Source organism: Euprymna scolopes, chromosome 14, assembly GCF_053919585.1.
Source record: "Euprymna scolopes isolate OS-2025 chromosome 14, ASM5391958v1, whole genome shotgun sequence".
In the NCBI taxonomy this organism is placed as follows: Eukaryota; Metazoa; Mollusca; class Cephalopoda; order Sepiida; family Sepiolidae; genus Euprymna; species Euprymna scolopes.
Window position 1 is genome coordinate 17,001,695 of NC_136495.1, and position 14,072 is coordinate 17,015,766.

Here is a 14,072-nt window from a genome sequence, read left to right on the forward strand (position 1 = left end):
ATTTTCGACATCAGCTTTGTAATTTTAACCGATCACAAGCAACTCACTTTTGCTTTGTCATCAAGATCTGATAAGCATTCACATTTTCCGTCACTGGACAATATATCTCAGTTTACCAGTGACAGTAGACATACGAGTATTCCCAGAACTGAAAACGTACAGTCAATGCACTTTCTTGACTAGTGCCCTCACAACTTCTGCCTCTATTAACTTAAAAAGATAGCACAAGACCAGCTCTGAAAAATTTAGATTTAACATCCAAATAATTAAATTAAATCAGATTTAGGTTACTCATCCTCAGAATTGCTTTATGGGACTAATCTGGTCTGGCTTGATACGATTTTCACACCTGACATATTCAGTACAGATATCTTGTTGTACGTCTCACAACTTCAGGCATATTTTTCAAGGCTACCTCCTTTATCTCGTCGTCCATAAACGATTTCGAGACATGGATAGATGGACACATTTTATTAAAATGACATGGTCTGTGGATCGCTCAACCATCCCTACCTTGGACCATTCAAAGTTTTGGCACGTAAAAAAAAACACTTTAAGATTACACCAAACAATGTCAGTGGACAAACTAAAGAAAATCCATATTGAGTGTGACACTGCCGTATTAGATGCATCCAACACACCCAGTTTCAACTCTTACATTCACCAACACACACATCTGAATAATCGACCCATCTATACAAAACAAGAGCAAGGAAGACAGTCCACTGGCCGAAGAAACTTTCAAAAGATTACAACACTTAAATTTTCAATCTTCTTCCTTGCATACTCAAGTATTTTTTTGAACAATTGTGATACCCGTAATCGTTCTGAGTGGGGAGTCTTGTAGCAAAGTGATATTTTGGCTGTGGGGTTTCAATCCTGCAGGCAAGAACCAATGAGAGTTCCTACCTACAAAAGACCTGTTCATCACAAAGACTTGCAAACATGCTCTCGACGCTACAACCCACAAGCACACAGTCGACATGACATGCTCAACTCGACGGCTTACAAAGAGACACAATGAACAACTACAAACTTATAATAAAGTAAAATAAATTAAACTGAAATGTTTAAATAAATGGAAAAGAAAATGAACGTATACTAACTTTACATAGATTTTTTTTCACATATAATAAATAATTAAAATAGGTAAATAAGAAATGAATTAAAGTATGCATAATATTAACGGAGATTTCAGATTGAGTAAAAAAAACATAACTTCAAATTAACATCATTTACTTTCAAAACAGGAACTCATTTGTATGGGTAAATATGTGAAATATACAATGTTGGTATATAATTCACTGCCCGCATAGCAGCAGCCGAAGAGTGCAATAGTTAGATGCTCCGACTGTCGTTTGGGTGGTCTGGTTTCGATCCTAGTTTAAGATAGTTGCTTGTCTAGCCGCACTAATGAGCTGTGAAACAGCGAAACAGCACTGTATGTGGATGATTATAATACTCTCTATCTTGGGTTGAGCATATTGGGAAGTGATATACAAATTACAATTAGTGTAATTAGCGATGCTCTTTGTGTAAACAAACTGAGCTTAGGTATTTGGACAATGTTAATTCACTGCTTGCATAGCAACAGCTGAATAGCGCAACGATTAGAATCTCCGACTGTCGTTTGGGCGGTCGGGTTTTGATCCTGGCTTAAGGTAGTTACTTGTCTAGCCGCACTGATGAGCTGTGAAATAGTGAAACAGTACTGTACGTAGATGACTCTATCTATCTATCTATCTCTCTCTCTCTCTCTCTCTCTCTCTATATATATATATATATATATATATATATATATATATATATATATATATACAGCCTTTGAAAATTTACACGACCGGTCGCCACAGTTGATTGAAAATTTCTTGGGCTGACTAAAAGTCGTAAATCACTCGCCCACCAGTAGATAAACTTTCTTTAAATAAAGAAACGGGAAAAACTCATTTATTTTATGACCCTCAAATATGCGGTGACTTAGAATGACCTATGTCTCATCATTTGTGAATTCTTTCATCTCAAGCTATGAGACCTTTAGAATATCATATTGAAAAAAGAGTGGTCAAGCTAAATGTCAACAAGAGGTCAAATTTACACATAGTAGTCAAAATGTCGCCTTCATTTAGCTCTCTGATTTTGAAATTAATTTGGAAAAAAAAAAAATTTTCGACGCTACAACTACATACACTTCATGCTTATAAAAGTAAAGACAAACATTTGAAAGAGGAAAAAAAAGCATCGTTACATCAAGCACGCTCCGAAAATTAAATTATACAACAAGGAAGTAATCATATTTTTCTCAATTATATAAATTCAGATATTTGCATGCTCTTTTTTGAGCAACTTTCAAAAAATCATTGATACCCAATATTAAAAATAATATTCTAAATTTTAGAATCTTGTTCCGAGGAGAATTCTTTGTTTTAATAGAAACAAAAGAGACCAATTTTTGTTCTATATCAAAGTTTTTTTCCATAAATTACAAAGAAAAATTGACCGTTTAAATTTTAAAAAGATATTAAACCATGTCGATTTTCTAAGAAATCTAGTTCATTTCAGCTATTGGAGTAAAAAGATCTTTTACATCTAGGGATCTCTACAGTGTGGGGGTGGGATTTAGCAGCCTGTCGGGTTTGTCGAGGGTGCTCACGTCGTGGGGGCACAAGTGATTGCAGTTCGTCAGAGCATTCACCACTAAAATACTTGTAAAAAAGGCAGAGGGATGCAACATTTCGTAGATGCGACAGAGGCTGAAGCTTAGATGCCAGTTCAGGGCCTATCAGGTTTGCGACTCTCTTTTGAACCTTGTCAAGGAGTGAGAGACTAGTAGCAGATGCACCAGCCCAGATGTGACAGCAATACTCCATACATGGGCGAATGGTTGCCTTATAGAGGTATAGGATACTTTCAGGTGTTAGTAGTTGTCTAGGACGGTAGAGAGAGCCCACCTTTCTTGCAGCGGCCCTGGCAATGCCTTCAATGTAATTGTTCCAACTCATGTTTCCTGTGAACGTTAGGCCAAGGAGTTTGAAAGATGAACTCTCAGATAAAGAGTCATTGGCCATTGCTATAGGTGGTAGAGAGGGTTTCTTGTAATTATTGAATGAAACTAGTTTAGTCTTGGCAGCATTGAACGCGACCAACCATTTTTGTCCCCATTCCACCACTGATTGGAGGTCTTCCTCTAGTGTTTTTGCCATTTCTTTAGAAATGTGTTAATTCGTCTTCCTGTCGTGCCTGCCATAGAGTGTAGTGTCATCAGCATATATACCTATCTCAGAGGCAATTTTGTCAGGGAGGTCATTTATGAATATCAGGAACAATAGAGGTCCAAGGATAGAACCCTGGGGCACCCCCGCATTTATATCATATTGTTTAGATGTACGACCGTCGAGGACAACCTGGATTTTTCTCTTATCTAAGAAGGATTTAATTATGTTAAGTATTCTACCAGCGATATGATCTAATTTTCCTGAGGAGACCCTCATGCCAAACCCTGTCAAAAGCCTTAGATATATCTAGAGCTGACGACACTACCATCTATGGTAGCACTTCAAGGACTGTAAACAACCAAGCTCTCTCTGATTCTCTCTTCTCTGATCTTGAGGACGTGGAATGATGGGGGAGGGGGTACTTTTAATGCATCTAAAACCAAGCTTCTATCTTTGCATCATCAATGCTCTGATCTGAATCTGGCATCAACTGAAATGAATGGCTCTCGTTTTGAGGAGGCTTATTATTTTGACAAGCTTCTGGGCTTGATCATTACTCCTGATTTTAAATGGAACACATACATCAAATCCGTTGCCAAGGTCACTGGAAAAATGGTGGGATCCTTCTATCGATCCAGTAGATATCTCACTGCTAATGCAATTCTCTATCTATGAGGGCGTGCAATAAGTAATACCCCTGGCCCACTTCCAGTTGTCTGATCTAGCTGAAATTTTGCATGTGCAATGATTTATATCTCTACGGTTTCTGTGGCAAATGACGGCTCTGAACTAATTCTGGTTTCTGTTTTACAGGTGTTTAAACTGAGTCAGGTGTGAAATGGAGCGTGTTGAATGTCGAGCAGTGATCCGGTTTTTGTATTTGAAAGGATGCACACCACAGGAGACTTTTGATGACATGAAAGAAACTTATGGTAATAATGACCCATCATATGACCTTGTAAAACTCTGGCATCCTGAATTCGAACATGGCCGGAAGTCTGTGGAAACAGCTCCCAGACCTGGTCACCATCCTTCTGCCATTGATGAGGCATCTGTCCGTCAAGTTGATGCTGCCATTTTGGAAAATCGGTGCATTACTATTCGCCAAATAGCCCAAGATATCAAGATTAGTACAGGGTCTGTGGAAACTATCATTCATGACCATTTGCATATGCATAAGGTGTCTGCCAGATAGATTCCCAGATTGCTCACACCATTCCAGAATTGAAAACGCGATGAGTGCTCGAGGATGAATTTGGAGATGTGCCAAGAAGATAAGTCAAAGTTTTTCAAAAGACTGATTACACAGAATGAAACCTGGGTCCATCACTATGATCTAGAGAACAAAGCCCAGTCAATGCAGTGGAAGCACTTGGACTCACCACCTCCAAAGAAGGCAAAGGTGCAGCCCTCCACTGGCAAGGTCATACTCACAGTCTTCTGGGACCAGGACGGAGTAGTGATGACAGATTTCCTGTCAAAGGGTACCAAAATTACAGGAGCCTATTATGCTTTACTTTTGAAGAAATTAAGGGAAGCTATCAAAATCAAGAGAAGGGCAAGATCAGCAAAGGTACCCTCCTCCTGCAGGAAAATGCTCCGGTCCACAACTCGCATGTCGCCAGATCAGAAGCACGGGCGTGTGGTTATGAAATCCTTCTGCATCTTCCCTACTCTCCTGACCTTGCACCCTCTGACTTTCACCTCTTCCCAGCCATGAAGTTGTTTTTGAAAGGAAAGCGTTTCCCAGATGATGCAGCCTTGATTTCTGAAGTTTAACCGACATAAGTCCAGTTCAAACAAACAGAAGTACATAGAAGCCAGAAATAACTGTAAGAAAGAAATAGCGACAGTGGAGAGAGACTTTACTGAAACCACCCAAAAACGCAGCATCGAAGCACAGAAATTAGGAACCCGAGACTTCTGGAAAATCTACAACAGTGTAGTAAATAATGGGCAATCAACAATTCCCCCACTATCCAAAAATCATGAGGTTGTTTGCTCAGCAACTGAGAAGGCTAACATGCTTGCCAGAGGGTTTGCCTCCAACTCCACATTGGACTCTGCTAACCACCACCTCCCTGACTTTCCTTTGCAGACAGACACAACACTAGACGATCTGGAAATCAAACCTGCTCAGGTGCATGCTATCATAAGAAAGCTTGACACTGCAAAAGCATGTGGACCTGATCTTATCCGGCTGTGCTATTAAAAAAGTGCGCCGCCAAAGTAGCTCCAGTTCTCTCCAAACTTTACAACAAATGCCTTAATGAATCTTGCTTTCCTGCCTGCTGGAAAACTGCTTCTGTAAAGCCAGTTTTCAGGAATTCTGGCGAAAGAACTGACCCAATAAATTATTGCCCCATTAGCCTCCTCCCACTTTTTGCCAAAATATTTGAGACCATAATTAACCAAGCTCTAGTTCATCACCTTACAGATGCTAAACTTCTGACTGACCAACAATATTGATTTAGGCAAGCCACAGCAGACATCCTAACTGTAATCTCAGAATGTATATACCAGTCACTGGACAAAGCGGATGTGGGTAGAGTGGTAGCTCTAGATATATCTAAGGCTTTTGACAGGATATGGCATGAGGGTCTTATCAAGAAAATCAGATCATACGGCATCACTGGAAGAATACTTAACATAATTAGATCCTTTTTAGATAAGAGAAAAATCCAGGTTGTCCTTGATTGTCGTACATCTAAACAATATGATATAAATCCGGAAGTGCCTCAGGGGTCTATCTGTTATTCCTAATATTCATAAATGACCTCTCTGACAAAATTGTCTGTGAGATGGATATGTATGTTGACGACACCACGCTCTATAACAGACACGACAGGAAAACAAATGAACACATATCTAAAGAAATGGCATAAACACTAGAGGAAGACCTCTGATCCGTAGGGGAATGGAGACAAAAATGGATGGCTATCTTCAATGCTGCCAAAACTAAACTTGTTTCCTTCAATCATTACAAGAAACCTTCCCTACCGTCAATAGCAATGGCCAAAGACTCTTTATCTGAAAGTACATCTTTTAAACTCCTCGGCCTAACGTTCACAGGAAACATGAGTTGGAACAATTACATTGAGAACATTGCCAGGACCGCTGTGAAGAAGGTGGGTTCTCTCTACCATGCTAGAAAGCTATTAACGCCCGAAAGTATCCTATACCTCTATAAAGCCACCATTCACCCATGTATGGAGTATTGTTGTCATATTTGGGCTGGTGCATCTGCCACTAGTCTCTCGCTGCTAGACAAGGTTCAAAAGAGAGTCGCCAATCTGATAGGTCCTGAACTGTCAGCTAAACTTCAGCCTCTGTCACATTGATGAAATGTTGCATCCCTCTGCCTGTTCTACAAGTACTTTAACGGTGAATGCTCTGACGAACTGCAAGCACTTTTACTACCTCTACGTAAATACCCCTGACAAACCCGACAAGCAGCTAAGTCCCACCCCTTCACAGTAGAGATCCCTAGATGTAAGAGAGCCTTCTACTCCAGTAGTTTCTTCCCCAGAACAGCTAGACTTTGGAATTCCCTTCTGAGTCCCTGCTTCCCCAACTGTACTGACATGCAGAAGTTCAAGTGTAACGTGAACTGACATCTTGCTGCCCAACTCCCTACATAGTACCCCTGATACTTATGTACCTGATAGTAGCCCCCTACAACAAACTGCAATGTGCCTTGTTTGGGATGAAAATGCAATAAAAAATGTTTTTTTAAAAAGTCACATTATGGTTGGAGGATCAACCTGGGGTGTTCTACAAAAACAGTCTCCAGAGCTGCATCAAACGATGGGAGAAATGCATAACTCTGGGTGGTTCCTATGTAGAGAAAGACTAATAACTGTGCCAAGTTTCGTGGCTCTACTGCTATGGGAAGTGGGTCAGAGGCATTACTTATTGCACGCCCCTCATATATAAGAGCCAGGTACATCCAAGGATGGAGTACTGTTGCCACATCTGGACAGGAGCTGCTACAAAGGACTTATCCTGCCTTGATAGAGTTCAAAATAGACTTCGTAGCCTCATAGGAGATGTCCTTTTCTCTTCCCTGCAACCTCTTTCTCACAGAAGAGATGTTGCAAGTCTGGCTCTGCTTGATCGTTATTTTCATTCTGAGATCTAATCTATGCCCCCCCCCCTTACCAAACTTTCATGAGAAACACTCGTCTAATTGAAAACACTATCAATAATTTCCTTCAGTCTTTATCGGTGCCTAAACCTAAACATAGATTCCATGAACAAAGTTTCTTTCTAAGAACTGCATGCCTGTGGAACTGTCTTCCGTTTGCCTGCTTTCCAGCTAACTACAATATGGTTGTCTTCAAGTCCAACGTAAACAAGTTCTTGATGAGCCGTTCCACTTAAGTTAACAAATTTACAGAATTTCCATTACTAATGATTACTATATTGTCCAATTGACTACTGTACACTCGTTAAACCCTATCCTCGAGTGGCCTCGGGGCCTTGATAAGTGGTGATGCCTATTTAAAAAAAATGGGAGTTATTACACCAGCTTAATTATCCATGAGTGTAAAATAACTTTAATGATTCTAAATAATCTTTATTCCTTGACAGCTTGCAAATGGATTCTTCCACAAACCTGAATTACACACGTTTTGGATTTTTAATTTTGATCTATTTGTCAACAGTATAAATCCGATTTCTTCTCATTCTTGTGATCATTTCGTCTTGAAAATACTTAACTACTCCATATTCTTTTATCTCGATTTTTAATTTATCGTTTTATTTTTCATTCTTTTCCCCATTTTCATGAACTCTTTGCACTAAAAATTATTTTTTTGCATTCACGACTAGTTTTCATATAACGCTGTTTCAATTCATGCAAGTACCATCAAATTCATAGGTTCGCTATAATATTCATTTCCTCTGATGAGAACAACGCATTTCTTGGAAACTCTTAAAATTTCAATATATCTTATTTGAGTATCCTGCAAAACAATAAATTCATGTAAAATATAATTTACAGCATTAAATTTGTGTTTATATATATATATATATATATATATATATATATATATATATATATATATATATATATATATATATATATATATAGGGGAGCTAAAAGAATAAGATTGATTCTTTAAAACAAGACTTATTAGGATAATGCAAAGCTCAGCAAATTGTTTTTGAGCTTATACAGAATATAAAGAAAATAAAACGGCAATATAAAAATATATACTAATGTATATAAACTTATTCGTTTATTCAGTAAGGATGATACATTAATTAAGGGTGTAGGATAAGTAAAACTCTTTATGCTATGGTATTTCAAAGCCTAATGCTTCTCATCAGAAGAGGAGAGATGATGCTAGGTAGCATATTAGGAATGTGACGTCTAACAATAGCTACATTAGAAACGAAATAATTGTGCATGAGAATGGTAACATATTGAAACTGTTGGGGGGGGGAGAACTACATTTATGTGATAAAGGAGGAATATAAGTTTTATCAAAAAAATTATTATCTATATATATATATATATATAGAGAGAGAGAGAGAGAGACAGATAAATAGATAGATAGATAGATAGATAGATATGGCACTGGAAGCAATAAATGTACATTATAGTATTACATTTAATTCTATTTGGGTTCTTTTCAAATATAGAGAAGTAGATAAAGAGGTGGGGTAAAGAGAGGTAGAGAGAAATGTTAAAGGAAAGATATTACACATACATAGCGATTTTATTGAGATTGTCGGACTGAATTCCTCATCTTGGTTGTTATAGTCACAACGTTTCGGCCGTTTTGCCCTTCGGCCTTCATCAGGTGTTTTGTATTGAACTGGGGAACCATAACAACCAAGATGAGGAAGTCAGTCCGACAATCTTAATAAATGAAAACACCTCATCTCAAAAATACAATTACTATACATAGCGATGTTAACTTTAGATAAACCATTTTACCTGGAGAGCAACATCATCCACAAGCGCGAAACGCTTCTTCCGGAGAGGCTGGTATGTTCCATTGAGGATGTGTTCCCCTCTGTGATATGCTTCGACATAGGCTTGGGCAAGGTTACGTTCCATTTCCTTACGGAACGCCACAGTACTTACGTTGATATTCAGGCGCACTTTGATTACTGTTTACAGAATCAGAAAGATAAAAAAAAAATGAAATTCATAAAAAAGCAAATAATGTATAATAAATTGGTGGGAAGAGGTCAGAAGATGAGGTGACTCTTGAAAATTCAAGATGTTATTGCTATATATCTTAAAAGATGACTGACCAATTTTTATGATTTCTGGTTAAAAGCAATAGCTACGATAGGAATTGGAATACACCCTACTAAAACTTGATCGTCACAACTGGTGAATTTAAAAATTGCAATCTGGGCATGAGGACATTTTAGAAGAACGATATGCAATAAAATTCTGTTTTAAACTTGGAAGACGTATGGAATGCTTCGGACTGCTTTTGGACCACCTTGCATGAATCGAGCATCAGTTTTTGAGTGGCATAAGAGATTCAAGGAAGGTTGGGAATCTAAGGGATGATGAAAGGTGTGGGACGAGTAAGGAAGTCAGAATACCAGAGTTGCTTGGTGAAATAAAGAATTTCTTGGATAAGGATCGTTGTGTGCCTATAGACAATAAGTACACAGTTTTATGTCAGTGTGGAAACGGTACACACAATTATTTGCAAAGAACTGAAGATACAAAAGATTTCCACGAATGCAACAACTCCATCTTTGTCACAGATTATTTGACCAAGATGGGCATCAAAACAGTTCCTCACCTTCCCTATAGTCCATACCTTGCTCCCCATGTCTTTTGATTATTCCCTAAGCTCAAGGAAAACCTTAGAGGCTGTCGTTATGAGACAACTAAGGAGATGAAAGTAGCTGTGACAAGGATCATTGACAAACTCACACAAGAGAACTTCCATGTAGCCTTCCAGAAGTTGTTGGAATAGTACAAGTGCATTGCAGCTGGAGGAGATTACTTCGAAAGGGACTGTGTGTACTATCAATAAAAGTGCCCATACAAAAGAGGTCTGGAAACTTATTGAAGGCACCTCGTATATAGTAAATAGTTTGAAGTATGTGATGATTAAAAAGAGATAAAGTTAGATGATTTATCCAAGGCAGAAGTGAAAACTGACAACTCTGAAGCAACTCATCCCTGTGAAGAAGCCTCGCTTTTGTGATGTAGTACCCAACAAAAAACGTGAGATTAGGGAGAGTGTGGGGACAGTGCTGAGAGATTGAGGGATAAGCAGCCACGATTAGCATGCACCTGCTGCAAGGAAACAATGGCTACATGCACACACGAACCTAGAATTATGTAATTATGCAAAATAGGCGCTGTTGGAAATCCAAAATGGCTGAAAAAAGGAGACAGATTTTTGCTGTTGTGAGAATAACACTCAGTAGTTCGAATATGACAAATAACACAAACTAACCGTTCAGTTCATATAAAGGAAGGATAAGCTTTTCTGCCTACATGGTTTCTAAGCGTTGTCATGAAGTATTTTAATCTCTCTCTCTCTCTCTCTCCCTCTCTCTCTCTCTCTCTCTCTCTCTCTCTCTCTACACACATACACATCTTCAGTCAATATATCTTTTGTTAACATATCTCTCAGATATTCATACAGAAATATTTGCAACTTGTTCAACATATGCAAATTATCTGCATATTATTCTTCGGTTACCTTTTTTGATAAAATTTGGCATCTTCTCTTTAAGAATTCTTTCTCTTGTGTCATTAATAATTTTGTTGGTGTTGTTTTACATTATACTTCAATTTTTAAAAATTTTACGTAAAGACACTGTTACATACTTACATGTCACGTTGAAACTTGTGAAAAATGATTAACTAGATCTGCTAGAACTATTTTTTATAAAATAAACAAAAAAAAAACCCAAAAAATAAAAGTAAACATAGACATTTTCTATTTTGAAATGGTGGATTCTAATAGTTTGTTAAAATCATAGACTGCAGTTACCTCCCCTGGATTTTAAAAACTCTATATTAACAATTATGATAAAACTGTATAATTCAACAGTTTTTATTTTTACTTATCATTTTTTTTTTTCTACTCGATTATTTTCCATAATTTTTTTGTAAAGCCGATGGGAACTCTTGTAATATCTGGTCAAGAAAATCCGCTTTTCTTAAAATTCTCAAGCCACTGCATCTGGAACATTCCCTTCATGTCTTTGTCTGGAGGAGGCGAAAAGAACACAATAATTCATCTCACAATAATTTCTGTGTGCGTCTGGCTTTCAGCTATAGTGTATTTAGCTTAAAGGTCCAATGTTGGCATTCAAGTCGTTTAGCCCACACTTCAGGTGGGCGTCCAATTGTGAGAGCCTAGTTTATGAAACAATCCTGAACACCTGTTCAAGTCAATAGAATCTCTTGTAAAAAGGAATAAATTATACCTTTTTATAATAGTTTCCATTCATTCTAGTCATTTTTTATGAAAAGAATGGTAATTTCTGAAATGGTTAAGAAAAAAGCCGCACATTGTAAAAGAAGAACAGGTATTCATAAGGTGTGTTTAAACAAGTTATATGTTTATTCACTGAAAATTCTATTGAAAAATTTAGCAAGACAAACCAAGTAGAATTCTAATTCAAAATTTACCATAAAACAAACCAAAGAAAAATACTAATTCAAACTTAATTATGACAGACCAAAGAAAAATACTAATTCAAACTAAAATATGACAGACGAAAGAAAAATACAAATTCAAACTTAAATATGACAGACGAAAGAAAAATACAAATTCAAACTTAAATATGACAGACGAAAGAAAAATACAAATTCAAACTTAAATATGACAGACGAAAGAAAAATACTAATTCAAACTAAAATATGACAGATCAAAGAAAAATACTAATTCAAACTAAAATATGACAGACCAAAGAAAAATACTAATTCAAACTAAAATATCACAGACCAAAGAAAAATACTAATTCAAACTAAAATATCACAGACCAAAGAAAAATACTAATTCAAACTTAATTATGACAGACCAAAGAAAAATACTAATTCAAACTTACATATGACAGACCAAAGAAAAATACAAATTCAAACTTAATTATGACAGACCAAAGAAAAATACTAATTCAAACTTACATATGAAAGACCAAAGAAAAATACAAATTCAAACTTAATTATGACAGACCAAAGAAAAATACTAATTCAAACTAAAATATGACAGATCAAAGAAAAATACTAATTCAAACTTACATATGACAGACCAAAGAAAAATACAAATTCAAACTTAATTATGACAGACCAAAGAAAAATACTAATTCAAACTTACATATGACAGACCAAAGAAAAATACAAATTCAAACTTAATCATGACGGACCAAAGAAAAATACTAATTCAAACTAAAATATGACAGATCAAAGAAAAATACTAATTCAAACTTAATTATGACAGACCAAAGAAAAATACTAATTCAAACTAAAATATGACAGATCAAAGAAAAATACTAATTCAAACTTACATATGATAGACCAAAGAAAAATACAAATTCAAACTTAATTATGACAGACCAAAGAAAAATACTAATTCAAACTTACATATGACAGACCAAATCCAGCCAAATAGCGATAAAAAAAATATGAAGTTAAAGCTTTTGTAGAAATCAACTTTCTATGATTAAAGCAAAAAGTAAATTTTAATCAAAAATTCGTAGTGGAATGGGGCCCAAAATGGATGGTAATGTTCAATGCTGCCAAGACTAAACTTGTTTCCTTCAATAATTACAAGAAACCTTCTCTACCACCAATAGCAATGGCGATTGACTCTTTATTTGAAAGTATATCTTTTAAACTCCTCGACCTAACGTTCACAGGAAACATGAGTTGGAACATTGAGAACATTGCCAGGACTGCTGCAAAGAAGGTGAGTTCTCTCTTCTGTGCTAGAAAGCTATTAACGCCCGAAAGTATCCTATACCTCTATAAGGCCACCATTCGCCCATCTATGGAGTATTGTTGTCATATTTGGGCTGGTGCATCTGCCACTAGTCTCTCGCTCCTAGACAAGGTTCAAAAGAGAGTCGCCAATCTGATAGATCCTGAACTGTCAGCTAAACTGCAGCCTCTGTCACATTGATGAAATGTTGCATCCCTCTGCCTGTTCTACAAGTACTTTAATGGTGAATGCTCTGACGAACTGCAATCACTTGTACCCCCTCGATGTAAATACCCCTAACAAACCCGACAAGCAGCTAAGTCCCACCCCTACACAGTAAAGATCCCTAGATGTAAGAGAGCCTTCTACTCCAGTAGTTTCTTCCCTAGAACAGCTAGACTTTGGAATTCCCTTCTGGATCTCTGCTTCCCCAACTGTGCTGACATGCAGAAATTCCAGTGTAACGTGAACTGACATCTTGCTGCCCAACTCCCTACACAGTACCCCTGATACTTATGTACCTGATAGTAGCCTCCTACAACAAAGTGCAATGTTTCTTGTTTGAGGTGAAAATGCAATTAAAAAAAAAAAGAACTCACATCTAGTGATTTAAGCCGAAATCTAGATTAAAAAAAAAGTGAAATTCTGCCAAAGAGCAAAGAACTTACATAGATATTAATGAAAGTGCCATGCATAGAACACAAATCGACATCATTATAACAGACAAAATCAGTAAAATACTTCAGCGAAACAATCAACCCCAAATCACTGAAACCTTGAAACACCAGATACCAAAGTAATACACATGGTTCTATATAAACCCTCAGGGCACAATATTGTGTGTAGTATATATCAAGAATGTGAATTGTCATCCTTAATTCCAAATTTTTATCTTTGCTTACTTATAAATAAAGGTGAGACATTTACAGAACTACGTCTT

General features: G+C 36.9%; 1 protein-coding gene across 1 annotated transcript in view; it reads right to left on the reverse strand.

Moving 5' to 3' along the window:
* The window catches only part of LOC145293337 (uncharacterized), a 145,900-nt gene that overhangs the window by 109,513 nt on the left and 22,315 nt on the right, over positions 1 to 14,072 (reverse strand). The window contains exon 4 of the mRNA XM_080139979.1: positions 9,160 to 9,335. Within this exon, the coding sequence (XP_079996105.1) occupies positions 9,160 to 9,335 (176 nt within the window). The remainder of the gene's footprint in view (positions 1 to 9,159; positions 9,336 to 14,072) is intronic.